Raw genomic sequence first — 26980 nt, 5'->3', positions numbered from 1 at the left:
AGTACTTTTACATGTCAATTAAAAAAATAAAACGTATACAACATTCAATATACTGTTCAAGTCCAAAATCTGTATTTTTTTTATGGATTATCTTCAAGGCCTTTCAGTGATTTTTATACTGACACACAAACACACACACACATACAGTACATCTATTATTACGCTTAATAACCTTTCATCCATACAAAAAAATGAAACCAACGTGCCTCCCGTTACTTCGAATTACTGCGGGGCTCTGCTGCCATCCAGCGGCAGACTGTGGAACTCCCAACATGCGTTTCCACTTAAGCAAAAAAAAGGTAATCGCTGATACAATTCCTACCGTAGTTTGTTTCCTTTATCAAGAGCATAACTTGTCATTTTTTTCCACAGGTGGGTTGTGTGGCGTCAAACTTTATTTTGTGTTTAACCTTACCAGCTGTGGTGGTGATGATGCTGATACTGATGATGATGATGATGGGGATGGGGATGCGAAGATCTTTTCAATGAAAAGGATAATCATATGAAGAGCTACGGGGGTTGGAATTCAAACGACAGAGAAAGAAACAAGGAGTGGGGATCCCTGAGAGGGAAGAGATGCACCTGCGTGCACTCCAGGTTGGAACAGTACAGGGTGAACAAAGCACGTCATGGAAGAAATTCTCTGAGCGATCTGGGAGTTCCCTGGTGGGGAAGAAACCCTTACAAGACAGGACAGGTTCACATTCACCAGTCCTGACTGGACTTCTGCTTGATGAATTTGAGGCAGATGTAGTAGAGCACCATGAATGAAAAGCACACTGCCAGTAGCACCAGGTAGCACGAGTACAGAGGATACTGGTTCATGTTCATCACCTCCACCACCTGAATGCACACACACACACACACCGACACTTTAAGCGCTCACGGGTTATGGCTTAGACAAGCATAGACTTTGATGACGTCATTTTAGGGAGGTTAAGTTAAAGTTCATTCACCCTTTTGCAACGTACCTATCTTTAGTACGCACATATCTATATGTATATATATATATATATATATAAATACACACACACATGTTTTATTTCTTTGTTTTTTTGCAAATATATTGCACTTACATATATTCCATCCACATCCAGGGTGAAATTGCCAATAGTGACGGGGTATATATTTCCTCTGAACTGCACCAGCAGAAGCCCCTGGAAGCCCCAACGCATGAAGGAGGCGTGAGAGAGCCACGATGCCACTACGATACATGGGGGGAAAAAAAGTAGTTTTATTTTCAAACGTCATCCATCCAACCCACTCGCACCATCCCGGCTCGGCGTGTCGGCTCACCCAGCCACATGTTCTCCATGCTGATGACGAAGCCCCCGGTCAGATAGAAGACAGTGAAGAGCGCGTTGCCCATGAAGGCTGAGGTCTGTAGGGTGGGCAGCGCGGCGGCCACGAAGAGCGCCATGGCACGGCTGCAGTACACCATCAGCCACACCAGCAGGAAGTTGAGCAGGAAGCGGTCTGGGGCCTCGTTCAGACCCGCCAGCCAGTAGATGGGCAGAGCGTACACCAGGGTGAACACACAGTGCTCGGGTAACTCCCCCAGCACCTACCGACACATTTGGGCATTTCATCCCTTTCAATTGGAAACACTTTAGTCGCTAACTGCAGAGCAGAATGCAAAATCCATTCACTTTCTCTACCCAAGTTACTATCTTGTTATATGTTATCATTCTATCCCAGAATATTTGGAAAAATACAAGAAAAAAGTTTGAGGGTGTCCACTATCGATTTGCCTCAGCATTTTCTGTACTCAGGTCAGGTCGGTTGTCACATGGTGGCGTACCAACATGCTAGCATTTGATCAAGTCATTACAAATAGCAGTTAGCATTTTACGACCATGTGGCATTAGGGATATCCTTCATCGATCTGCCTTTCTGTACACAAGTTGCTGTCTTGCTATTTCGTTGGCCTAATGGTATAACTGCCCAGGTCATTTTTAATCAATTGAAAAAATACCAATGAAGTTGATAAAAGTTTTCTTTCCCTTTGTCAAGTGGACCGGGTTTGCACAAGTTGAATCAAAGCAACTGCACGCTTCTTGTTTGTAAAATTTGATGTATTTTTTGTTTTCTGAACACATGAAATATTATGCTTCCCAGCTCAACTAATCTGATCGAATGTTTTACTGTCGCGGGATCGTAAAGGCAGAGTGCAGACACGCTTTAAGTCCTACGTGGAGCAAGGCTGCCCCCTCGTGGTCTTTTTGTGTGCTGTACCTTGGCAAAGAAGTAGGAGGTTACCGAGTACATGCCATCTTCTAGCTCGTGGTAAAGCATGGCTCTCTCTGCGTGACCTACAAAAAACATTTGCTCAGAACTTGAAACATGTTAGACTTCACGTAGCGCCAACATTCTCCTTATAATGGCTTTGCTGGCATTCCTAATAAAGTGCCCAGAGAGTTGATAGTGGACTTTGGTCAAGACATGCTGGCTTCTCAAGTCATTATCTGTACACTTGATCAACTTTACCATCTTGTGACCAAATGTCAAGTAAAGTCCATCATCTTTGATAACTTATATGACTCTCCAGAGGAACGAATGACCTTGAACTGTAAATTTGATTGGGCATTTGATACGAAAGGACTCTCACATTTTGCTATGACGTCCAGCACCACAGCGAAGGGGGTGAGCGCTCCGATCATGTAGAGCAGGGCCACAGTGTCTTGAATGGACAGAGGCTGCTCCCCGGCGCCGTAGTACAGGAAGCCTACCAGCAGGGACATGAGCAGGGCCTCCAGGCCGTGGACCAGCAGGGTGACCAGGTCTCGGTAGTCGTTGTACATGTGGCGCCTGGCGGCGGAGGAGATTGTCGGTGCCACAAGGCCTTGTTTTGCTTGGAGCGTTTTTCATAGTCTGACCTGATGAGGATGGCAAACTGCTGGAGCCGGCCCGGTAGTTGGTCTCTCTCCTTGGAAATGACGACTTGGTTGTCTTCTGCATTGTCGGGCTGTGGGGAGCTGCTGCAAAAGGGGAAGCGAAACCCATCTTTTATTTGTTGTTTATGAAATGTTCACATCTGCCGTGTTTGCAACTGGAATGCTAACATACTTCACGATAGCAACCTAAGAGCAAGATACCAGTACAGAGTAGGGTGGTGTTCCAGATTTTTAGGAATTTCATGTCTCATCCTACAATCGGGCATGATTTGTAATGTTTGTTGATCAAATTCTATAATTCAACATGTTAGCATTTGGTATGCTAACATAGCGCAAGAGAGCAACACAATCATAAAAGCAGATCTTTGTGGATTTTGCCCTGCAGTTGAGTACAATTTCAAATGAGATTTGAGCAAATGGTAACTGTTAGCATGCTGAAAAACAAAGACCGGGACACGAAAGGCAAATTTGAGATTTTTCAGTCATGGTACTATTTTTAAAGAGTTAATGAAATGCTAACAGAACAGTAGGCAAATAGCAAGATAACAACCTGTTTAGAGAGTGCCAAGGCGGATCGATCTGGATTTTACTCTAGTCATGTTCTATTCCTAGTGAAAGTTGGTCATATCTGAGCGTTAAATCACATGCTATGTTCACAAACTAGCTAAATAGCAACTTCAGTGTGGAATGCACTCAGGCAGATATTTTAGGATCTTTTCTCTTCTTCTATCAGCAGGCAATATTACAAGATAACCAGGATACAATATGTTAAGGCTGTGAGATAAGGATATTTTATCTTCTCCTGTAGTTAGGTATGATTTTTAAATGAAGGTTGATAAAATGCTAACATGCTAAGTACGAAGCAACCTCTCAGAGTGCGTCTGGACTGTGCCGCTCTTCCACATGTGGTCTTCCGTGTCCTGGACCTTTTCCGAAAACTGCTCTGCCAACACCCGGGCCCGCTCCAGACACTGGGCCTCTTGCTCTGGACTACGACGGTCTATACTGATCAGGTCCACTAGCGCACAAACACAAGGAACTTGTCAGAGATGTACTACGTGGTTACACGGCTGGGATCCCTCAAGGTCCTACCATAGAAGTCAGACGGGTTGCAGTACCGCGGGCATGGGTGACCGAGCGCAGTGAAGTACGGTACCATGTCCCGGGCGGCACCACAGTACACGGCCGAGCCTGACGACAGTAAAACCACCAGGTCAAAGAGCTGAAAGATGTCTGAGCGAGGCTGATGGACCGACAGCAGAACCAGACGGTTCCCCCTGGCCAAGCGGGACAGCGTGATGACCAGGTTATGGGCCGTGAAGCTGTCCAAACCTGATGTGGGCTCGTCCAGAATCAAAATACCTGGAAGCTTAAATGGTTAGCTTGGGGATGACTCTAATAGCTCAAGCAGGTCCAGACGGTTCTCTTACCTGGGTTCCATAGGAGTTGGACTGCGATGCTAACCCGCCTCCGCTCACCTCCCGAAACCCCCCTTATGTAGTCATTTCCCACCCTGGTGTGGGCACACTGTCGCAGTCGCAGCTCAGCGATGACGTCATCCACCTAAGTGGGGAACATGGCCAAAACCTGATTAGACCTGAATGGACCTGTTGTCAGGTGGACTTACACTGGAACTTTTCAGATCATTTCACAACTACCTGACCTGGTCAGACCTTGGTTTGAATTTACCATTGCCAAAAGTCAATGGTGTCAGACAAGTCGCTCAGGAAGGGCTTTTGGAACCTTACCCACTACCGCTGGGATGGACGATTGTCAGAAGTGGTCTAGACCACCAGACTAACTACTCTGGAGCCCGTTTTAGGAACACAAGCCTCTACTAGAACAAGTCGGACTTGGATGAGCCATTGTCAAAAGTTACACTCGTTGGTTCTTGCGGCAGTATTTTGCCTTCTTCATTGTCTGAAGATAAAAGAACCAATGTGTGCAGTTATAAATAAGAATGAATGTTGTCAAGTGTACCAGACGAACCACTTGGGAATCGGTTTCTGAAACTACACCCACTTGTAGTTTCTGTCTTGTGTAGACCATAGTCAAAATGTGTCAAGACTACCTACAGCGGAACAACCTTTTGGAAACTTGATAGAGCTATCAGATCAGAATTCACAATACTTTTTAAGCAAGGCAAGGCAGCTTTATTTATGTAACACATTTCATAAACAAGCCAACTCAATGTGCTTCACACAAGCACAGACACTGGTCGACTGGGCCTTACCCTCTGGTCCCGTTGGGCCTGCGTGAAATGTGTAGGCAGCCTGAGTTTGGCCACGAAGGCGAGGGTCTCGCGCACGGTGAGGTGAGGAAGGAGGCGGTCATCCTGGCGCACATGCGCGATGCTCTTCTTTACTAGCTGAGCTGTGTTGGGGTGACCATTGATCAGAATCTGGCCGGATGTTACGCCGCCTCCCTCGTCACGACACGTGATGATGTCCAGCAGCGACGTTTTGCCACAGCCTGCAACAGTGCAACCACACATTTATCATGAGTAATGGTTATGGTAGTCCTAGTGTCCAGATTTGACCTCAAAAGAGCATCAAACAGCTGCAGCTTGGGTTCTGACTAGTCCAAACAGAGCACAGCATATTACTCCAGTCCTTAAGGCTTTACAGTGGCTGCCAGTCAGCTTTAAAATAGATTTTTAAATTCTGATACTGGTATAAGAATCACTCAATGGTAGTGATGTGTCAGTGTACCGAGTTAACTGGGAGCGAGTATTTGAAGCGCACCAAGAAAATTATCCAGTGACGTATTTGGTGACAGTCGAAGTCTAAAAACCGACCGTACCACGTGACCGGTTAAGGAAATTGCTCACAAAGTTCAGTTTCTGATTTAAGCAGCAAAGAAACGCCATGGAAGTTTCTTGTTTTTCCAAGTTTTCTGAGTTTGTAGGTAAGTTTTGTGAGAAGTTTTTAATTCGCTTGTCGATTACTGTTATCACTCATCACAGTTAGGGAGCCATTAAGGAAGAGAACGTGTTCCCCGGTTTGGGAACACTTTGATCTTACTACTCCGAAAAAGGTAAGGAAAAAAATTACAGTTGGAACTGATTTTTTTTTAACTAATTGTGTGTACTTACTTGCATACTTTCGTGGAGAAGAAGAAAGAAGAAGAATAAATCGAGGAATAAGGAGATGAATAAGAAGGAGGAGGATGAGGAGGACACAAACAAACAGACAGAGAAACGCAGGGAAGTCAAACCGTTTGACGAAACACTTCCCACCATAATAAGCTCATAATAAGATAAGCGGATCTGAATAGTAAATGAGCCAGTGAATTATTGTTATAATGAATGTAATATTGCCCCCCCCCCCTACCCCCTCTTGTAATGGTATGCCCCGGTAGCAGTTGGGAGGCGTGGGTTACGTAAGGTAATACAGGCATGCTTGAACGCACGCTGCTGTCTCACGTCTCTACTTCAATAAGCAATGATCTTTAAATAAACCTCTGCGGTTAGCATCTCTCCCACGGTGGCGGGGGTTTTTTTCGGGGGAGGAACAGGGGTCAGGGCCCGACAAGTTTGATGAATAAGGCCGGAGGGTCGAGGCCAGAAGACAACCCTGATTGTGACCGGAGGGCGGGGGATTGACTGGCAAAAAAGGGTCAAGTGCCCAGCTTTCTCTAAAACCAAAAAAGGTGAGCTTAGTGACGTATAAAACCGATCTGCTAAAACAGCCCGTTTGATAGTGCCGTTTGAGCTATGTTGATACAAACAACCATAAACAAGGGAATCATGGGTCGTTTTTCTCGCAACTTTGGGGACTTAGTCTTTCATAGATACATTTTTATTCTATAATTTCTTCACTTTTTAATGTTTGGAATGATTTCGAGTCTTCTGTTAATGTGTTTAATGTTGTCCCATTTTACCAATGAAGGTTTGTTTAATGTAGATTTTGCAGTTTTACCGGAGCTTCCAATGACGGCCAGCATCTGCCCGCTGCGGACACGCAGGCTTAGCTTGTTGATGGCGGTCTGTTTGTCGCCTTTTACCTCCCATGGCAGCTTGAACTCTGACAGCCTCTCGTACCAGGGAATCTGCGCCACTGTGTCCACCTAGCGTTTATGCACACACACGCCCTTGCTTGGAGGCGCAGGTGGAGGAGGCAAGCATACATTTGTGTGATGGACATGTTGAATTTGTCACCTCATAGTTCAGGTTATTGACTTCGAGCTGGTTGCAGTCACCGCTGTACGTAAAGTAGAGGCTGCTGTCCTCCTCGGATGAGAACAACTGAGTGTCCGTGTGCAGCTGCAATGCAAGACATTTACCGCCTCAATTAGAATATTTGTTGAATCAAATTGTATTCATGTATCCCAACAGTGTGTTGGCTTCATATTGTAGCGGTTTTCTTGGCGGTTCTGCTGCCATGACGTGGATGTGGAAGTTAGATATTTTTGTCCAATCAGATTTCAGCCTCAGTGTGTTGCGATGTTTGTGTAATCTGCCCAGGGCCTTCACAATCAGTTGTGCTGGGTGATGTAACATCAACTTCATTTGCAAACCAGTCTAATTTGTCATCTCGTCCTAAATGACGTCAGGATTTTTCTGCCTTCTAATTGGATGGTCGGAGCAAAATATCTCTGGTCAGTGTTCAGTATACTTTTTATTGTTTAGATTTTCTTACTGTTGATTTTGAAGTGCTTCAGATAATAATAATAATAATGCCTTTATTAGTCCCACAATGGGGAAATTCGAGATTCGAACCCAGGCCTCCTGGGGAGACTGGGTCCTGAACGCGGCGCCTTAGACCACTCGGCCATCCTGGCAGCCACGAGATTCTAACCCAGGCCTCCTGGGGAGACTGGGTCCGGAACGCGGCGCCTTAGACCACTCGGCCATCCTGGCAGCCACGAGATTCGAACCCAGGCCTCCTGGGGAGACTGGGTCCGGAACGCGGCGCCTTAGACCACTCGGCCATCCTGGCAGCCACGAGATTCGAACCCAGGCCTCCTGGGGAGACTGGGTCCGGAACGCGGCGCCTTAGACCACTCGGCCATCCTGGCAGATGATGTATGTGGCTCAGTTGTGTGCTATCTTATTATTGTTTCTAGATTTTTGACATGATTACTTTTGGAAGACGTCCACGCTGAGTTACATATGCCTTGCTAGACACAGCAAAAAACATCAGATTAAAATGGAGCATTGTTAAAGTAAAGCCATTCATTTGCAAACGATTCATGCTGGAGAAATGTTCCCAGAAGTGGTACCTAATGATGTGGCCGAACACTCGAATGGAGCACACCGCTCATAATAGCATGAAACACGCTCAAACGCAGCACACACTTTATTAGAACCATTATTTGTTTGTAATAGGAAAAATTTAGAAAAAAAATATTACAGCTAGATGTTTTTTTTTTTTTTTAATATTTCAGGACAAAATTAATATTATAAAATATTTTTGGGTTCCTTTTTTTAAACTTTTGATTTGTTCTGCATGTATTTGAGAGAATAAGATATAGTTTTCTGTACTGAGAGTCTGATGATGTTTGTTCTACTCTGCTTCCAACCCTACTCTAGTTATCTAACGCGAACGATCATTCATCAATCAAATCCATGCAGTAGTGAACCCGTTTTAAAACTCCCCCAATTAGCGTCCATGACTGACCTGCGAGGAGCCGTTGGCGTGAGTGAAGCTACTATTTGTGTCCATGATGACGCAATACGTGAGTTGATGTTTGTCCAGTCCGATGGTCAACGCACCCCTCTCCTCCGCCCCCCTGCTTCTTGATGACCTTTTTTCCACTCTGAAGGATTTCACCGTCTCCTTACGTCCCTGTGTCCCGTCCAGGAAAAGTCTCCTACAAAATTATGTCCCGTCACCTTCAGCTGATCCGTTCCGCCTTACAGGACACTCCCCGCATAATTTATACGAGTCTGGATCAAAGTTCCCTGAGATAAGGCCCACATGCCCCAGTAGCTTGTTTATGACTCTGTCCTGTCAGTGTGCAAGGAGCTGGGGTCTTATGTGGAAGCAGGTTGAAGATGAGCGAACGGTACTCGGTGCAGCTGGAGCGTCTCGGCCAGGACAGCGAGGCCAAAGAGTCCTTCAAGTTTGTGTCGGAGGCCGAGAAGGACGGCGGAGACGAGTCGGCTGAGGCTCAATGCTGCCTCAGTGTCAGCAAAATTACCTACACAGTCAGGTGAGCACACTTGAAACCGGAGTCCAGTACGAAGCCCGGTTCCACTTGTCTCAACCCCGGTGTTAACCCCATGTCGCCCAAATTGTGGTTGTCTGACACAGAGTTGAGGTCTCTAGTCCTAACCTTGCTGTAACCTTTATTTTGCTTGTCCGACTCTAACTTTGGGTCTCACTAGGGCCCAACAAAAAAGCAACTGGCCGGGTATATCTGATGATTCTTTTGCAAATGTTACAAATTGTCTGGAGTTTACCAATTAATGGCCAATATGAAGCAGTTCATAAGTAAAAGACAGAACATTATTCTATGTATATTCTTCTCATATGCCCACACAAGCATAATATCTGAAAGCATAGATTTTTGATGATGAGTTTTATATTTGTGTATTCTTTGTGTGCATTGTGGATGTTAAAATTGTCTCCCAGTTTCAATTGAACTCTTTCTCCAGACTGTATATGGTATTTATCACAAATGCAACTCTGTCACATGTCAAAGATTATGTTTTGATGTGAGAAAGGCATCTCTGATTTTTATTCTGAAGCCATCCCTCCATGGCAAAGAAAGGAATGGAGTACAAGAATTGTGAGTTTACATCAAGGGGCGTCGTGCAAAAATCTTGTTTAACAGAAACTTGACTCAATAGGCGCTATTTTTCTTGACAGCGCACATGTGCTCGGGCGTAAAAACTAGGCGCATCTTGATTTTCGTGCAGGTGCAGGGAATGAGAGAAACTCAATCAAGTCGTCAGTGTTCACGCGCACAATGGCGTAAATGCCCGTTTGTAAGTGCGCATGTTTGCCCAAATACCAAAAGAAAGAAAACGGCACCCATGCGCAGAGTTAGACAGTGCTTTGCGCTCGGCTTGTGCTGAGCACCAAAATACGTTCCAATAAGCTGTTTACGTACTGCCTACATGTGTGGCCTAAATCGGAAGCCAAATTTCTTTTTTTGCAGGTTTTTGAAAATTCTTCTCTGCTGTAAAATTAAACAAAGTCTTGTAAAACAGTCCAAGATTCTGCCTGTAATTCACATCTTTGATGCAGAAAAAAAGTTGTTTTAGTCACTATGGACTTAGATTAGGACATCGGAATATTGTTCTGCCAAATCAGAGTTGGCATTGACCTAAAAAAAAGAAATCCATATCAGGGCTGCTCTCATTTTAACTACACTTCTCCAACTCTTAAATTCTAACCATTTTGTTGTTCATCTTTGAAGGATTTGAGGTCTCTTGTTTCCTTTCAGCGAGCGCATTGGCCCCTGGTGGGACTTGCCCTCATACAGGAAGCGACGGACTCGGCAGATCCTCAGCGACGTCTCCTTCCATGTGGACAGCGGGCAGATTATGGGCATCCTGGGCAACTCAGGTCGGTTTCCACCTTGGATCCTGGTGCAACTTGTTGCCAGGCAGAATTTGTGGTGCCTCAAAACCAAATGAAAAAAAAAATTGGCATCCTGCTCTGCTGCCCTCACATAAGACCGAAAGGACAAGGGAAACCAAAGCCCAAACTGCTACAAAATTCTACAATACTTATTTTATGATTACAATACCATATCATCAGACAGTTTTATTTTTGATGAATGCAAAAGACTTTTCACACAAGTGCCATATTCTGGATCTTGTGGGGCACTTCAATAATTCCCCCACTTCGGATGGTGTCATTTTGGCACAGGGGGTCAATAAATGCAATCCTAAACAGATATCTATTCTTATTATACAGGTTCCGGAAAGACAACGTTGTTGGACGCCATCTCGGGAAGAATCGGCAACTCTGGAAGGCTGTCGGGCGAAGTCTTCGTCAACGGCAGGAAATTGGCAAGGAACGAATACCAGGACTGCTTCTCATACGTGCTGCAGGTGACATGACAGACACACAGTCGCTATTTGTGTTGCAAACTCCAGGAAGAAAGTCTCGCCAAAGGTTTTTGTCAGTACTTCAGTGAACTTTTTTTTTTTTTGCTCCTCCATGGCCTCCTCATGCTTCTAATCCATCAGTGAGAGGTGCTCAAGTGTATCCAAAACTGGAATTAAAAACAGTGGCTTCCAATAGCCCCTTTCTAGTTATCTACCCACTGGCTGATAACACACGCACACACACGTCTCCGTCCACGCTAAGCCTTGTCATTAACTGTGGCTGCTAAGCTGCAGATGAGGAGCTGATATGAGCACCTGATATTAAAGTCATTCACATGAGAGACTCTACCCAGGAAAGCAATTGGACCGCGTGTTAATTGAGGCAGACTGGAGGTTCAAGCGGTCCCTGTGTGTGTCTAATTGTCTTCAGTGTGGATTGTCAAGTTTCTACACACGCATCAATGTAGTCTTAACCGCAGTAAAGCAACACAGTTTTCACTGGACTGCAGCTATAAGAAATGTTACTATTTGGATAGTCTATTGAAGATTATATTGAATAATCTGATATTTGGGCACTTGACACAATTTCTTTTGCCGGTCAATCCCCTGCCGTGAAGTTGCTATCTCGGTATCGTTCCGGCCTCGACTCTCCAGCCTTAATCATAAAAATTTTTCGGCCCCTGACCCCATTCCACCTGCATCAAAAAAATAAATAAATTGTCCGTGCATGCACGCCGCTGCGGGAGGGTTTATTTAAACATCACATCATTAGCTGGCTCATTTACTTTTCAAATCCTTCTTATGGGCTTATTATGGTCTTATTCGTCTCCTTCTTCTTTCTTCTTCTCCACAAACGTGCCCAATGCAAGTAAGTACGCACTGTTGTTGTTATATGGATTGTGGTGTTGTATCAACAGAGTCTTCACCATATCACCAACACAGAGAGCATCGACGTAGAGCCCAAAAATGTACAAATGTAGGCAAAATATTCTACTTGCTTTGTTTCTTCTACCAGAGCGACAACCTGCTAAGTTATCTGACCGTGGAGGAGACTTTGACCTACACAGCCCAACTGGCGCTCAGAAAGCACTCGGCCAAGACCATCCAAAACAAGGTAGGACCAAATGCATGCACATTTTCCATATTTATTTTTTATTGAAAAGAAGAAATGCTCATCAAATATCTGTCCATTATCAGAGCCGCTTCTCCTTCCAAGGGTCGCAGGCGTGCTGGAGCCTATCCCAGCTGTCTTCATGCAGTAGACGGGATACACCCTGGACTGGTTGCCACCTAATCACAGGGAGCTCATCAAATAACGAACAATAATTCCTTCATTTCAAAAAGAAAAACGGCATGTACATACATAAAACACATTAAGTATAAAATTACGATTGATCAGCAATATTTTGTGTATTAAAACAATAGTAATATTTACAGTGTGGCGCTCGAGGGTTCTAATCTCCAGTGTGGAGTTTGCATGTCCCCGCCGTGCCTACATGGGTTTTCTCCAGGTACTCCGGTTTCCTCCCACATTCCCAAAAACATGCATTGTAGGGTAATCGAACACTCTAAATTGCCCCCTATATATGAGTGTGAGCACGCATGATTGTTCGTCTATGTGTGCCCCACGATTGCGATTGGCTGACGACCAGTTCCGGGTGTGCCCCGCCTACTGCCCGTGGACAGCTGGGATAGGCTCTAGTATGCCCACGACCCTCGTGAGGAGCAGTGTTAGATAATGGAATCATGGACAATGGTCTTTGACTTGTATAGAGCTTTTGCACCTTCTGTATCAAGGCACTCAGAGCACTTCGCATTGACTTTGCATTCAGCACCTTATGACGCAGCATCACAAGCAATTGGGGGTTCAGTATCTTGCGAGTAATTATGTCCATTAATAAGTGCAAAAACAGATTACCCTGCGCCATGTAGTATCACTAAAGTAAAAGGTCATACATTTAATACAATAGTAATTATGCAGTAATATCATAGTAATACACGTGTCATAGCATATAAGATCATAGAATCAAAAGTGTCAAGAATGAATATGGTCCATTGTTGGTGTGTGATGCATGTAACGTGTTTCAAGGTGTCAGCAGTGATGGCCGAGCTGAGTCTGAGTCACGTGGCCCGCAGTGTGATTGGCGGCCGCGTTTTCCCGGGAATCTCCGGAGGCGAGAGGAGGAGGGTGTCCATTGCCAGCCAGCTCCTTCAGGACCCCAGTAAGTCTGCACCGAGGGGATGGCAGCACAAAAAAAAAAAAAAAAAAACTCAGAGAACACCAAGAAGAAAAATGATGGAAAATGTAACGTTTGCTGTTATCAGTGCACAATGAGAACAATGGAGAGCGCTTTGAGCTCGTTTTATCAGGTCTGCACAACTCCACTGAGGACAAAGGCTAAGAATGGATTAGAATGACCACACGCACATGCACACGCACGCACCCATACAAACAGATTGTGAGGAGTTCCTGTTGGCTTCCTCTGCAATCAAGCAGAAAATGAATTAATCTCTTTTTAATTGCACTTTGAGAGACAATCTTTTAATTGTCCTCATTAGACCAATGACGTCATAAGTGGGTGCTTATCTGCGCTGGGTCAACTTTTCAAGTTTCAAGCAGGCATGATGTCATGATCTGCAGGGGTGATCCTATTGGACGAGCCCACCACGGGCCTGGACAGTATGACAGCCAATCAGATCGTGGTTCTGCTGGCCCAGCTGGCCTGCCGGAACCGCATTGTCATCGTCACCATCCACCAGCCACGCTCCGAACTCTTCACGGTAAAAACACGCCACTTCAAATAATGGGAAATGTTTGCAAAATGGCCATACACTTGGGCCACAGTGTCTCAGGTTGCAAGTTCCATCGCCACGTAGCCCCTGCATGGAAAGGTTTGGAAAGAACCAAATTTTGGTCCCAGTAGATCCCTGCTTGGATTCATGCCTTTGCATTTTCTAGATTATGTCTTTTATTTACAGGTGTTCAGCAGAATTGCACTGATGAGCCGCGGAGAGTTAGTTTTCTGCGGCCGACCCAACGAGATGGTGGACTTCTTCAGCCACTGTGGGTACGAGTGTCCGGAATACTGCAACCCCTTTGACATCTACGGTACATGTCCCACGCGCTTACATGTGAGGGAAAAGTAAACGCTCCATCACGCACCGTGCTTTCCTAAAACAGTGGACTTGACGTCGGTGGACACGCACAGCAGCGAGCGCGAGGCGGCCACCTTCAGCCGCATGCACGACGTCACCTGCTCCTACCAGAAGTCGGCCATCTTCAGGCGCATGCTGGCCAGGACGCAGCAGAGCTTGCGCTCTTGCCACAAGGCCGCCGTCCCCTTCAAGAGCAAAGAGTCGCCTGCAGGCGCCGCCAAGCTGGCTGTGCTCCTCAGGTCACACAAAAACTATATATATAGTTAACACATATGTGTATATATATATCTATATATATATATATATATATGAACAACTATAACCAAAAATTTAAATAATAAAATATTGGGGAAAAAATGTCAATTTTCCTTAGGCGAACCATGCGTAACCTGTCCAGAGACCGAATGGGGGTCCTGATGCGTCTCTCTCAGAACCTGATTTACGGCCTCTTTGTGGCCTTCTTCGTCATGCGTTTGGACGACGACGTGGCAAAAGGCGCCGTGCAGGACCGTATCGGCATCATCTACCAGTGTATTGGCGCCTCGCCCTACACCGGAATGCTCAACGCCGTCGCCCTCTGTGAGTAACGTCAGCATCCAAACCCACAACTGCATCCACTGCGGCCATATTCCCGATCAATTGTTACAGCCCCTGGATAGACAAGTAGCACAAAACAATAGGCGGGTGAGAATTGCTCCAAAAAAGATGACTGAAAGTGACACACGATTTGAAACTGAATCACTCCGCTGTATTGTATTTATATTAAAAAAAAAAAAAAGTACTATATCTAAAGGAGCATTGCACTTGCTGGAGTCCAAAATTTGCATTCATTCATTTTCTAACCCCCCCCCCAAAAAAACACCCTTACAAGACGATTGAAAATATATTCAAATAAACTTCTGCGCATTCAATATAAAAATAGCATTGGTCGCTACAAACCTGCTGGCCTAATTCAGAGACAGATGCATATTATTCATGCAGAAAAAAAAAATAGTCGTTGCTATGATTTATGAGTTTTCTTTTTAAGGCAGCATTATCAGTTAAATCTTATTGGTTTTTATTTTCCCCCGTGACAGTCACTTGCTGCAAGGCCGAATTTATCAGGCCCTTCTGTATCATCACTGCCCGCGTATATGGAGGTGGCCGACATAGGAAGTCAAACGTTTTTTCTGAGGTCCGCGACCACCCTTGCTTGCTTTTCAACTACAAACCGACGCTTGCTATTTCTAACGCCGTGATCTGCGTGTGTGTTCACTGTGCCACGGTGTGCTTTTTATGGCAGGCCGGGTGAACTGAAGTAACCTCAAATGCTCACAGCACAACACTGGGAAAGAAAGCTAGCCAGACCGATTTGGAAAAAAAAAAAACAATAGCAAAATACAATTATTTATTGTATGTTGTTGCGTTTTCCCCCCAAAAAACAAAAGTTAAGCACTATACTATGTGTGTGTGTTTGTTGTATTTTTTTTTTTTTTTTTTGGGGGGACGATATAATACTGGGCTTCCAAGCAAATGATTATTAGCCTATAAAATGGCTCAAATGTTTAAAAAAAAAAGTAGTCATGTAAAGTGATAACGAAATGAAAAAAAGTTACATGTAAGCAACGTAGGTTCACTTAACTGCACAAAAAAATCAAATAGAAATACAGAATACATATATTTTTTTAATCTATATTTTTAACATGTAAATAAAGTTGTATTGTAATGTATTAATGTATACATACTTGATAGATTTTTAACACTGTATATTTAGTCCAAATTTGAGGCCATACTAATATTTAATCGTTGCATCACTTCGGAATATGTACTCAGCATTTTTTTTTTTTTTAACAATCTGATCGGGCTGATAAGAGACAATAAAAGGCGCTTCATGAGCACCAAAACATTCTCAGGAGGACGTCATGACTCTAACTTTGGATCGGGGAGATAACAAGCGCCCGTGCGCTCAGCACTCCACCTTGTGTGGAACGAAAAGAAAAAGGATAATCAGAAGAATGTGATGATGTGTCGGCTGCTTGCAGTTCCCGCCCTGCGAGCCATCGGCGACCAGGAGAGTCAAGACGGCTTGTACAGCAAGTGGCAGATGTTCCTGGCCTACGTCTTCCACATCGTGCCCTTCAGCGTCCTCAGCGTGCTGCTCTTCGCCTCCTTCCTCTACTGGTACTCGACGCCGCTCGCTCACCGCACCCGAAACACGCTTGCGAGACTTTTTGCTGTCACTTCCGTCCTCATATGTGTTCTTCCACAGTGCACACACGCATGGTGGACCAAAACCAGATTTACACTTGCGAAATGGACTTCTCTTAGGGGAGGAGGGGGAAAGGAAGGAAAGAAGGACGGAAGGTCAAAAATAAAGGCAGGCAAATGGAGATAATGAAGGTAGAAAAAGAATAACCCGAAACCTTTTTTGACACCCTACTTTGAAATCCTAGTTGTTGTTCAAATCATTATTTTCAAACCCTAACCCAAGTTTAAAACCGTAATTCCAAACCCTAACCCTTAATTCAAACCCTACTTTCCCATCCTAACCCTAGTTTTAAACCGTACTTCAAAACCCTGACACTGAATTTAAAACTTATCATGAAATCCATAACCTTAGTTTAAACCCTACTTTGAAACCATAACTGTAGTTTAAAACCCTAACTTGAAACCCCAGCCCTAATTTGAAATATTAACCTTAGTTTAAAACCCTACCTTCAAATATGAACCCTATGTTAAAACCCTACCTTGAAGCCTTAACCCATTTTTAAAAAAAAAAACAATTTCAAACCCTAATCCTCTTTTCAAACCCAATTTTGAAATCCTAACCCTAATTTGAAACCATAACCCAAGTTTTGAGCCCTACTTCAAAACCCTAACTCAATCTTAACCCTAATTTAAAAACAAACATTTGAAACCCCAACCTTCGATTAAAACCAACTAAAGATGGAAGGAATGAACGGGGAAGAAAGGGTGGACTAAAAGAAAGCAAGAGAGGGTGAACGTGAGGAACGAAGAATGGAAGGAAGGAATGATCAAGTGGTTATTGGAAGAAGAGTGACTTTCATAAACTGTTTTGTTTTGTTGTTTTTTTGGTCGTTTCCAAGTGTGTGTGTGTGTGCGCTTTCGTCCTGCCGTGCGACCGACTCTTTTTCCTTTCAGGACGGTGGGGATGCACGCCGAGACGTGGCGCTTCGCCTGCTTCACAGCGGCCGTGATGGTCCCTCACATCACAGGTGCACTCGACTCGGCTCGAGCCTGTGTCGAGCAAGTCTCAACTTTGTTGCGTGTCTTCCAGGCGAGCTGCTGACGGTGGTCCTGTTGGGCGTGGTCCAGGACCCCAATATGGTCAACACAGGAGTGGCCCTGCTCAACATCGCCGGGATCCTCGTGGGATCCGGATTCCTACGGTGGATAGATTTGTGCATATGTGTGTGTGTGTGTGTGTTATTGGGTATTTAAGTTTGGGTGAGAGGTTTTTCTGGTGTGGAGAATTTTTCTGATCTATGCATAGCGATTTCTCATGGTTCAGTCTCTGGTGTCGTGCTATTCTTTGCACGGCGCCTTCAGATTGTTGTGACGCATTCGCTAACGTTCGAGCCTTGAATGTTTTACAACTGTCGTTTGCGAGGGCGTGGCACCTTTTACAAGAAACATTTTTACATTTGTTGGCGTGACCAGGAGCACGTTGCAGATGCCGACGGTGTTCCAGTGGCTAAGCTACCTGACGTTCCAGAAGTACAGCTGCGAGCTGCTCATCGTCACCGAGTTCCAAGGGCTTCACTTCACATGCAGTAAGCTCTCGTTTGACATTTGACCCCCGAAGCCAGTATTGCTCGTGTGGTCAAGTGGCACTGCGTCGTTTTTTGCAGACCACTCCAGTCCTCTGCCGGGACAATGCCTGATCACGCAGGGTGACCAAATCATTGACCAAGGCTACCCCGGCGCGGTGTCGCGCTACACGATGGACTTCGTGCTGCTCTACTCCTTCCTGCCCGCCCTCCTGCTGCTCGGCATTGTCACCTTCAAGATCCGAGACAGACTGGTGCTGCACTGACGTCGGTTTGGCCACACCTGCTGAGGCCAACATGTCTGATTATTTTTGACAGACACTATAAATAGGGGGTGCAACGGGGTCGGGGGCCGACAATTTTATGAATAAGGCCGCAACTCACCAGCAAAAAAGCTCAAGTGCCCAGCTCTGCAAAACACACACACACACACACACACGACTTATTACAGTAATTGCGGATATCACAGTTGTCGTCCTGCTGATTTATTTTTTTATTTTACTTTTTTTTTTTTTTTGGTAGTTTAACTACTTCATTCTGCCTCCCAGGGTGGTGTAATTTCACTATTAACCACTAGATGGCAGCAAACAGTTGTGAAGCTGTGGGGGTGGCCACTCTGTCGATCTTATTTTAACTTGTTTGAGCTCTAATAAAAGACGACATCAAATTTTGACATTGCCACTCGTTTATTGCGCCTGTAATTAAATACATTGATTCTCTGCGGCATTTTCAAGTTTTCTGTCTCTTCTTCCTTTTAAACCGCTTCAGTCCTTGCAGTTCACCCTCTGCACACCAAACCCCGCTCAAAATAAAAATTAAAAAAGCGCCTGTGCATGACTGACGATTAATATCTATACACAAACTAAATAGTTTTAACCCAATATCAGATAAGAGTGAGAATTAATGCATTTAGGAATTCTATGATATCAAATGTATCATTAGGGTAGGCCAGGTGTGGGCAAACTACGGCCCGGGGGCCACATGCGGCCCATTAAAATTTTAATCCGGCCCGCAAACTTGAAAAAAATTAAATGAATAAACTTTGTTCATGTTTTATTTTCTTAATACTGTGATACAAAGACATATATTGTTGTAATGCTTTTGTTCACTTTCATTTCAAATTAAATGCATTTTTTTTCTCCGATGAGGTGAGGAACACTCCATCCATCTGTTCCTGGTCCGGCCCCTCTGTCAAATTTTAGAACCCATTGTGGCCCCGCCAATCAAAAAGTTTGCCCACCCCTGGGGTAGGCCTACAGACCGTCCAGGATATGTGACACCTTTTTCTTTGTACACTATGGTCAACAACAGAACATAATGATTTTAATTTTTTTTGTACTAATCCATTTTTTTGCTTAATCCTTCAATTTATCAGTAATTCCTCTGAGTAAAAATAAGTGCATTTTCTCTTGCGAAAAAGATGAGAAATGCTGTAATCCAGTCAGTCTTTCAGTTGGTGTTGCTACGTGTCCAGTTGCAGGCCTTTCCAGGACTTTGCAGCGTTCTTCTTGTACTCTTCCAACTCCTGCAGACAGAAAATACGATTTTAACCTTTAAAGGTGGACTCACTCAGAAAACTAGGGTAGACCTTGAACAGATCGCCGGTGAGTCGCAGCATTTGTACCCACAAACAATGATGTTATATTGATTATTGTCTTAATAGTTGTAATTAATATTACTTTTGACTTACATTTTATATACACTACTTGCTATTTTATTGTGCAGCTGTTTGCTGCAAAAGTTGATTATTTAGGCGTAGCTAGAATGAATTCTCATTTCACAGTAAACAAAAGAGATGAATGGATTATTTTGTTTTTTTATGAATTTTTTCATGTTACTTTTACTACAATTGTACAACTGAATCCGGGTTTAATTTTGCCAGTGCTGCTATAGGTCACTGACTTCATACAATGACAAAGCAGCAAGAGCAGGTGAGAGGAAGTCATAGGTAAGCGTCATGTGACTCCGGGATAATTGTGTCATAAATATATATATATATATATATATTGTAAAGCAAATTATCGCATGTGTGTCGTTACCTGGTCTTTCTGCGCCCGCATGCCGTCAATCTGTGGCTCGCTGTACTGCAAGTCCTTGGCTGGATCCTTTATTACTTTATTCTTGCTGGTATTCTGAACACATCAAAATAAAAGGGGATGAAAAAATTGTTCTACGATATGACGTCGAGTGAAAGCCGACCTCCGGAGGGAAGATTCGCTCGTAGACTTTCTTCCAAAGGTCTTTGGGGTTCTTGGCATGCAGAGAAGTGATGTCTTTGTCCGTCGTGGGAGGAGAGCCTATCATGTTTACACATAAAGATATAAAAATGTAACTCGAAAAAGTATGTATAGCTCACAGTACTGTATAGTATTTCATGTGGTATACTGATGTTTAAGTGCATGGCTAATATCGGTCACTAGGGGGCACCGTGCTCACCGATTTGGCTGAAAGAGTCGGAGCCTGCTGGAATGATGAGAGGCTTGCTAGAATCACATGACACCGTTTTCCTACAAACAGCACAATCAACTCAGATTTTTATATCACTTTTTCTTGGTTGTCGTCGTTTATTATTACAAATATGACAAAACTGTCTCGACCCTTATTTTTCTCTGCTGATGTTTTTGTTTTATCTTTCAAACGTTTCTTTATGAATTACAAAGCTTTTAGAAGTTAAATTCACGTTTTGCACTTCATTTTTTTAGTGAACTAAAAAGTTTTACTTCACATATTTATTGACAACACAATAGATTATATTATAACAATAATAACAATGAATACTATCTAGTTCAAAATATCACTCTTAATCGAAATACACTGTATGACATTTATTTATTATATTCCTTTTATTTTTTGAACACGTTCAGGTTTTAAACGTAGATACTTTAACACCTCAAAATGAATAACTACAACAATATCGTTAATGTATCCAGAGAACTTTAGCAGTAGAAACAAAATAATTTGACTCGATAAACTACATTCACAAACGGTCCTTCAGTGGTACAGTTCCAATTTTGAATTAGAAAACTGACTAACGTACGAGCAAAATGAAGCACATTCAAATTGTATTTTTGCTGTTTTGTTGTAGTTGTAACTTGGCTTGTAACTCTTCATTTTGCGCCAAACTAACTTCCCAGTCGAGTGGTGTGGTGCTGTTAGCACAAGATGGTTCTGCGTGCTGCGCTTACCCCGTGTCCACGTTGAAGGCCAGATGGGAGAAGAAGCTTTTGGTCTTGGACATGAGGCTCTCCGACTTGATGCTGCTGAACTGACAACCAATAAAAACCACAGAGGAAGAATAAAGGAACCATGACACAGGATGGATTATGATGTCGTGAGTGGGACACATCATCTTACAATAAGCGAGGCGGCGTGGTAGTGCGCAACAAAACGCAACGTCTTGCAAATCACTTTCCTCTGGTCCGACGCCAATTCCTGTAAAGGGACAAGTTTTTTTTTTTTTTTTTTTGTCCCAAATAACATCTTATGGTGACAAATATTTTTAGTGCGTGCTTTACCTGAAAAAGGTCATACTTGCTACCGATGATGAGCAGAGGAACTGGAAAGGGGCTAATCAGCTCCCGGTCCTGTTCAATCATGTTCAATCATCAGTCATCAACGTGTGTGAGAGATGTGTCTAACTACTGTATACATTAGAGATAGAACGATTATCGGCCGGGCCGATTATCAGCGCCGATATTTGGCATTTTGCCGATTATTTGCAGCCAATCAGCAGTAAGCTGCCTGTTTGCTTTTTCACCTCGAGTCACATGCACTACAGAAGAGGTCCCATGAGCAGAGGGAGGCAAGGCAACAAACTTTGCCGAAATTTTAATAAAGGTCACTATACTAAAACTCACAACAAATAGAAAACTATTTGCCCTGGGAGATTTTAAAGAGATTTTGTTTTGTTTTAAGACATGCAGCTGAGCCTGGGAGCTCTTATTGTTAGAATTTGAAAACTAAATTGTCTATTTTCTAAGATCTAAAAAAGCTTTAACATGTAAATCACTCAAGTTTTTAAGGCATTTAAACTAAGTCAAGTTTAGGAGTATTTATTTTTCCAAATTTTGACACCATTTCACGCCTTTTTCAACAAATGAATATCGGCGTCAAATATCGGTTATCGGCCTCCATGATCACTAATAATCTGTGTCGGCCCTGAAAAAAAGCATATCGGTCCATCACTAGTATACACACATCACACACACACACACACACCCAGACACCACATAGTTTCTCAACCAATAGCACGAAAAGGTATGTCCAAACTCAAAACCGCTGGTGTCTATGTTGTTTCAATCGACATTTAAATTGTACTTATGTTCTTACATACTGTACATCAAACTGCATATTGCCACACTGCCAGAGAAAAAAGTGGAGTATCACATTTTAATGAGATAAAGTTCGCGTTTTGTGTCTACAATCTATGTAACTACACTGCTTGACTACAGTATAAAACTGTAAAAAAAAAAAAAAAAAAGGCCAAGTATTTAAAATGATTTCAAATTTAAAAGGGCATCTCTCCGAAACCTATTTTCCATGATTATATTTTTGTCAGCAGCGAGACAAAATGTTGTAAGACGTGTGCCCTTACAGGGAAGCCTTTGGGCAGGATGCGTGGGGGAAAAGGCGCAGACGGCGATTGTTTGGCTGCCGCTCGGCTCCGGTCCACTTGTCGTGTCTGAGAAGCGGCCTGCTCCACGTGGGCCTGCGCCGCCTGCAGCAACGTCTCCATGGTGGCCCAGAGAGCGGACGGAGCAGACAGATCCAGCACCAGGATGACAGACAGGGACCTGCATGGCATAGACGAATGGACGAATGAACACACTCCATCATCCAGGTCCATTTTGAGCTCTCCATTGTACATGAGAATGACCTAATGCTGGCAGCAGTGATGGGGATCTGTACCAGATCTGACAAGGAAGTGCCGCCTCCCAGCTCCCACAGGTGGGCGATGTCTTTCGGCTGGCCATATTATGTGATTGTGGATTGGACACAGTTACAGCAGAATCGCAGATAGGAATGTCAGGTTTCCATGTGATAGCTAGCTCAGATTTGACAGTCACTAGGGGGCATGTTAGCGTACTTAGTGATTTTTGTTTTTAACTACTCACTGTGTTGTGCCCTGTGGCTCTCCTGCCAAATGTGTACTCCAGAGCCAGAGTGGGCTTAGCTGGTTCGTCCCTGGTGTGTACAAAACACTTTATTAGCATCACTGATTAAATGTGTTCACGATTACTGTATTTGATTACCTGTCAAGGCATCGGAGCAGAAGAGATGTTTTACCCTGTCGTAACGAAAGACAAACGTAACGCATTTAGCTCAACATAAAATGTTTTTATAATCACAATACGGCAGGTGCGTAGGGGTGGAGGAGCTCAGAGAGGTCCGCTTGGGAGAGGCCATTTAAATATGTTTTAAATGTCAAGTAAGCAAAGAAAAAAAGGGGAAAAGGGCATACCCCAGCCTTGCTTCCCATGAGAAATACGGTCCTCTCCCCGACGGCTTCTCCCCCAGCTCTGGCGTTCTCTCCAGTGCCACTCTCCCGACTTTGGACCTCGGCAGCGGCCAAGTCCCACAACTTGTCCGTGCTGGTAAACGTGACAGAAACAAACATCGTGAAGATTTATGTTGTATCGAAGAACCACAAAATGTCCTAAAATGAAGAAACTGCATTTCCTCACCAGTTTTTTGCCATCACTGGTCGAAAGCTAACATGTTGTTGCTAAAAAGCGTCCTGACGGCGCATTGAAGCGTTGCCACGACAACCGACGCACACTGATGACGCACTTCCGTTATATTTTCCGACTGGGAATAAAAAACACAATATTGGATATTTTATGAAGGAAAAAGTACAATTGTGGATTCTTACATATTTGTAAAGCACATTTGCCTTTTAAAGCAATTAACACGGTTTCTGATGAAGCTTCAAGTCGTTTTAGAGACTCACAGAGAACGAGAAAAACAAATACTACTATCCACACTAATACTTGATTTAAAACCCCAAAATACTGAATAAAAAAAAATCATTTTTTAAATTATGTCATTGGTTTTAAACCCACAAGAAACATCATAGCTTGGTAACAAAGTAAAAAAAATATTTGGGGGGGCGGTGTTTTATTTCTCTATTGTAAAATGTACCTAAAATGTATCTATATAACATCAGATTTCTCATAATTTCACATTTTTAAAGTCTGTGGATTTCTGGGATATTTGCATTATTTTCCAAATTTGGAATATTTTTATCTAATGTCGTATATTAGTATCTTTCAATTTCTTTTCATTTATTTTTCATGTTTTTTTCGGGCTGATATTTAATATTGTTCTTTAAAATTTCTGGTTATGCCCTCTGTTATTTTTTTTTTCCAATTTGTCCATAGTAAAAAAAATGCCCATTTTCTTCAACTAGTGTTTTAGTACAAGGCTTGAATGTGCCAACTGTTCCCCAAGTTGAATGATAAGGCAGAGAAAAATCAATTGGCAAAACAAACACAATTTAATATAACTTAATTGGACAGTACAAATGAAATTAACAGCAAATTTTTCCATGTTGTAGCCATGACCTTGTTTGTCAGATCTTGATCCAAACAAAATTTGACAGACGGATGATAAGGAATTTCTCGACTTGGGTGTTGTGTCATCGGATGCTCTGTCATGACCTTTTTCGGGGCTGGTCACAATAGGGAACGTTTTCTAACATAAGATCCTCTCTGGGACGAAGCACTGTGAGGAATATTGAAATTAAAATAATCAGCAACACCTTCAGAAATGACAAAAAAAACTGTTAATGTTTGACGGGACAATTTTATGTGAAAACATGGACTCACAGAGTGTCTTGCTGCCGACATGCTCCATTTGAAGAACGCCCTCTCGTAGGACTGTTTCCACATCCGAGCCCATTTTGATCATCTGCAACAACAGAAGATTTCAGTGGTTTCAAAACTCCTCCAGCCAAGTGGCAATTACACATTTGGCTTTAAACAGTGAGCACTTCACCTTCTCAATGTTTTCCTCTGAAGATTCTAATTTATTTTTACGGAACTCCTCATTGATTTTTGATTTTGCAGCTGTCCAAAAGAATAAAAGTTAGGTATTGGATACTGCAAAGCATTTCATTATTCAAAACATGATGTCAATCAGTGACGGTAACAAACTATTTCTACGCAATTATTTTTTTCAGGTATCTTTACTTGAGTATTTTTTTCGCACGACTTTTTACTTGTTTTCCCTACATTTGGAAACAGATAGCTGTACCTCCTACGCCTTACTGCGTCAAAACAGTCTAGTTAATTTACTCAACCACCACGGATGATGGGGCGGTGCGGAAAAGTCGGAACTCGGGTGAGATAATGATTTAATGATGGATTTAATGATAATCATTGGCGGAGATCTTGGGAACTCGTTAGGTGAAATGTGAACCAGTGAGCAGGTATTGCGTAACAGATTCGGAGCAGCAAGACCTGCCAGTGCTCTCTCGTCATCTCTGAACACAGCCATCCTCGTTCTGTGCAGCGATTTGAACACGCGTAAGACCTGCACAAACATCAAGCATGGGTGTGGGGTTTGATTACACATTACAACTTCATTCTCGCGTTGAGTAAAATCGAAAATAGTTAATTCGTATTCAACTGTGTTTACTGTTTGTTACTCACCTTCACGCGAGTACCCATCCGGACAGTTTCGAGTTGACTTCCGCCTTCTAAGGGTCGTAGACCAATCAAAGTAGACGTTGTAGTGACGTTGCACAGCAGCCAATCAGATGACAGAGGGCTCCACCTACGCTGTCGCCGATACGTTAGCGTGCGACTGTGCCAACATGGCTGACGAAACAGCGAAAGCGCAGGTGGCCCAACCTGGCGGAGACACTATATTTGGGAAAATCATACGCAAGGAAATCCCTGCAAAACTCATATACGAGGACGACCAGGTAGGCTTTCATTGGTGAGCTCCAACGCGCACACGCGGCCCTTTTACTGCGGTGAGGCTCATGCTGAGTGAGTGCTAATGCTAACTTCATGCAGCTTTTGCACACGAAAAAAGTCTCCAACACTTCCACATCCCAAATCATTATGAAGGGAGTACCTGTTATGGAAAAAAACCGTCCCAGTATTGGGTCAGATTTTTGCCTTAATTATGGATTTCAAAGCGGGACACAAAAATCCCAATTGTGTATGCATATTATGCGTAATATATTTACAAGTACGCGTATGTAATTTAATTTGAAGATCAAAGTCATCCGAGTACATATTTCATTCTTTAACTATTTTTCTAAAAATGTTTATTTTCAGTTATTTTAGCTGATTTTTTTGTCCTTTTTGGTCTGTTTTTTTTTCATTAAATTTGTCCATCTTGCTTGCATAATTTTTTATTTTTATTATTTGTGTATTTTAAAATCAAATTTCACCAGTTGTAATGTTTTTTTTTTTTTTAAATGTAACTTTAAGTGTATTTCCTTGGTCTATTCATTTAGGCATTCTTTTAGATACGCAGTTCGGGTAATGGATGGATTTTTTTGTTTCTTTTTTGGAGGATAGACAGTGATTTGTAAATGCACCTTAATAATTCTTAGTGTATATTTCCTCTTTTTCAGTGTGTGGCCTTCCCTGATATCTCCCCCCAAGCGCCCACTCACATCCTGGTGGTCCCCAAGAAGCCAATCGTCCAGCTGTCCAAAGCAGAGGACGTCGATGCTGCTGTAAGGATGGGTTAGATGCGGAGCATGTATGACGTGATGGAATGCATGTGTTGTTGTTTGACCACGTGGACTCCCTCCCCCTTCTTCCCCTGGCAGCTGCTGGGTCACTTGCTGATCGTGGCCAAGAAATGCGCTGAGCAAGCAGGCCTGGCCAAAGGCTACAGGATCGTCATCAACGATGGGCCAGACGGCGGCCAGTCGGTTTACCACATCCACGTTCACGTCCTGGGGGGTCGCGGCATGAAGTGGCCCCCTGGCTGATCCCCTCCCCGCTACTACGTCTTGTTTCCTGTCGATGAAGTCAATGTAAATGTGGAGTGGTAATAAAATATGATCCACTTGTACTGAATAATTTCTTTATTTAGAAGACATCTGGCTTGGTTCTAGAGGTAGGGTGGGTGGTTTATGGGGGGTGCATTACTAGTGTAAAATTTCTCGTTAGAATATTTTCATAATTTTT

The 26980-nt window shown here is 43.4% G+C and overlaps 5 protein-coding genes across 11 annotated transcripts; 2 read left to right on the top strand and 3 right to left on the bottom strand.

The window, feature by feature from the left end:
* Positions 1–575: 575 nt before the first annotated feature.
* Positions 576–8817, bottom strand: abcg8 (ATP binding cassette subfamily G member 8). Its single transcript, XM_088305300.1, has 14 exons — positions 8756–8817; positions 8516–8708; positions 7054–7158; positions 6815–6962; positions 5128–5366; positions 4325–4457; positions 3987–4256; positions 3762–3912; positions 2877–2978; positions 2609–2808; positions 2236–2312; positions 1297–1564; positions 1077–1204; positions 576–843 (listed from the first exon to the last, which is right to left on the bottom strand). The coding sequence occupies exons 1-14, from the start codon at positions 8815–8817 to the stop codon at positions 706–708; spliced, it is 2214 nt and encodes a 737-aa protein (XP_088161426.1). The 3' UTR covers positions 576–705.
* abcg5 (ATP binding cassette subfamily G member 5) lies at positions 5708–18544 on the top strand. Of its 5 annotated transcripts, none has more exons than XM_088304409.1 (15): positions 5708–5930; positions 6010–6545; positions 6800–9050; positions 10290–10411; positions 10766–10902; positions 11915–12013; positions 12989–13121; positions 13541–13680; positions 13879–14008; positions 14081–14294; positions 14429–14634; positions 16077–16255; positions 17197–17444; positions 17716–17828; positions 17907–18544. In XM_088304409.1, the coding sequence occupies exons 3-15, from the start codon at positions 8893–8895 to the stop codon at positions 18089–18091; spliced, it is 2064 nt and encodes a 687-aa protein (XP_088160535.1). In that variant the 5' UTR covers positions 5708–5930; positions 6010–6545; positions 6800–8892; the 3' UTR covers positions 18092–18544. The 5 variants fall into 5 exon arrangements, 4 of the variants coding, with proteins under 4 accessions (XP_088160535.1, XP_088160536.1, XP_088160537.1 ...); XM_088304410.1 differs by having other exon boundaries at positions 6010–9050; positions 16077–16215; positions 17197–17270; positions 17333–17444; XM_088304411.1 differs by having other exon boundaries at positions 6010–9050; positions 17197–17270; positions 17333–17444; positions 17907–18090.
* On the bottom strand, positions 18475–24147 carry dync2li1 (dynein, cytoplasmic 2, light intermediate chain 1). Of its 2 annotated transcripts, XM_088304412.1 has the most exons (13): positions 23510–24147; positions 23287–23416; positions 23078–23112; positions 22940–23009; positions 22702–22790; positions 22420–22618; positions 21341–21409; positions 21180–21257; positions 21011–21090; positions 20262–20332; positions 20025–20122; positions 19865–19957; positions 18476–19350 (listed from the first exon to the last, which is right to left on the bottom strand). In XM_088304412.1, exons 1-13 carry the CDS (start codon positions 23521–23523, stop codon positions 19288–19290), a joined length of 1089 nt encoding a protein of 362 aa, XP_088160538.1. In that variant the 5' UTR covers positions 23524–24147; the 3' UTR covers positions 18476–19287. The 2 variants fall into 2 exon arrangements, with proteins under 2 accessions (XP_088160539.1, XP_088160538.1); XM_088304413.1 differs by lacking the exon at positions 21341–21409 and having other exon boundaries at positions 18475–19350.
* A 155-nt stretch (positions 24148–24302) lies between these two features.
* Positions 24303–25677, bottom strand: lyrm7 (LYR motif containing 7). Of its 2 annotated transcripts, none has more exons than XM_088304415.1 (5): positions 25478–25677; positions 25286–25358; positions 24822–24892; positions 24653–24734; positions 24303–24585 (listed from the first exon to the last, which is right to left on the bottom strand). In XM_088304415.1, exons 1-5 carry the CDS (start codon positions 25493–25495, stop codon positions 24500–24502), a joined length of 330 nt encoding a protein of 109 aa, XP_088160541.1. In that variant the 5' UTR covers positions 25496–25677; the 3' UTR covers positions 24303–24499. The 2 variants fall into 2 exon arrangements, with proteins under 2 accessions (XP_088160541.1, XP_088160542.1); XM_088304416.1 differs by having other exon boundaries at positions 24303–24548; positions 25478–25658.
* Positions 25583–26864, top strand: hint1 (histidine triad nucleotide binding protein 1). The gene is made up of 3 exons (XM_088304414.1): positions 25583–25752; positions 26416–26520; positions 26617–26864. The coding sequence occupies exons 1-3, from the start codon at positions 25585–25587 to the stop codon at positions 26779–26781; spliced, it is 438 nt and encodes a 145-aa protein (XP_088160540.1). The 5' UTR covers positions 25583–25584; the 3' UTR covers positions 26782–26864.
* The last annotated feature ends 116 nt before the right edge of the window (positions 26865–26980 follow it).

Source organism: Idiotropiscis lumnitzeri, chromosome 9 (genome assembly GCF_059441095.1).
Source record: "Idiotropiscis lumnitzeri isolate Australia: NSW breed Sydney's pygmy pipehorse chromosome 9, RoL_Ilum_1.0, whole genome shotgun sequence".
Classification (NCBI taxonomy): domain Eukaryota; kingdom Metazoa; phylum Chordata; class Actinopteri; order Syngnathiformes; family Syngnathidae; genus Idiotropiscis; species Idiotropiscis lumnitzeri.
Note: the sequence above shows the minus strand (reverse complement) of the source record. Positions and strands in the feature narration are given on the sequence as shown.

Excerpts from the sequence above, each read along its gene's own strand:
- abcg8 (XM_088305300.1), bottom strand. The coding sequence starts at position 8,817 with ATGTGGGCCTTATCTCAGGGAACTTTGATCCAGACTCGTATAAATTAT. Across the intron at positions 3,913-3,986 it reads CAACCCGTCTGACTTCTATG|TGGACCTGATCAGTATAGAC; the intron begins GTAGGACCTTGA and ends TTTGTGCGCTAG. Across the intron at positions 2,979-3,761 it reads GTCCAGACGCACTCTGAGAG|CAGCTCCCCACAGCCCGACA; the intron begins GTTGCTTCGTAC and ends CCCCTTTTGCAG.
- abcg5 (XM_088304409.1), top strand. The coding sequence starts at position 8,893 with ATGAGCGAACGGTACTCGGTGCAGCTGGAGCGTCTCGGCCAGGACAGC. Across the intron at positions 13,122-13,540 it reads CCAGCTCCTTCAGGACCCCA|GGGTGATCCTATTGGACGAG; the intron begins GTAAGTCTGCAC and ends CATGATCTGCAG. Across the intron at positions 14,295-14,428 it reads AAGCTGGCTGTGCTCCTCAG|GCGAACCATGCGTAACCTGT; the intron begins GTCACACAAAAA and ends AATTTTCCTTAG.
- dync2li1 (XM_088304412.1), bottom strand. Across the intron at positions 23,113-23,286 it reads TCATGGGAAGCAAGGCTGGG|GGTAAAACATCTCTTCTGCT; the intron begins GTATGCCCTTTT and ends TCGTTACGACAG. Across the intron at positions 20,123-20,261 it reads CGACTCTTTCAGCCAAATCG|GCTCTCCTCCCACGACGGAC; the intron begins GTGAGCACGGTG and ends TAAACATGATAG.
- lyrm7 (XM_088304415.1), bottom strand. Across the intron at positions 24,893-25,285 it reads TGACGAGAGAGCACTGGCAG|CTGCAAAATCAAAAATCAAT; the intron begins GTCTTGCTGCTC and ends TCTTTTGGACAG. Across the intron at positions 24,735-24,821 it reads CAGAGGAAAACATTGAGAAG|ATGATCAAAATGGGCTCGGA; the intron begins GTGAAGTGCTCA and ends CTGTTGTTGCAG.
- hint1 (XM_088304414.1), top strand. The coding sequence starts at position 25,585 with ATGACAGAGGGCTCCACCTACGCTGTCGCCGATACGTTAGCGTGCGAC. Across the intron at positions 25,753-26,415 it reads TCATATACGAGGACGACCAG|TGTGTGGCCTTCCCTGATAT; the intron begins GTAGGCTTTCAT and ends CCTCTTTTTCAG. Across the intron at positions 26,521-26,616 it reads CAGAGGACGTCGATGCTGCT|CTGCTGGGTCACTTGCTGAT; the intron begins GTAAGGATGGGT and ends TTCCCCTGGCAG.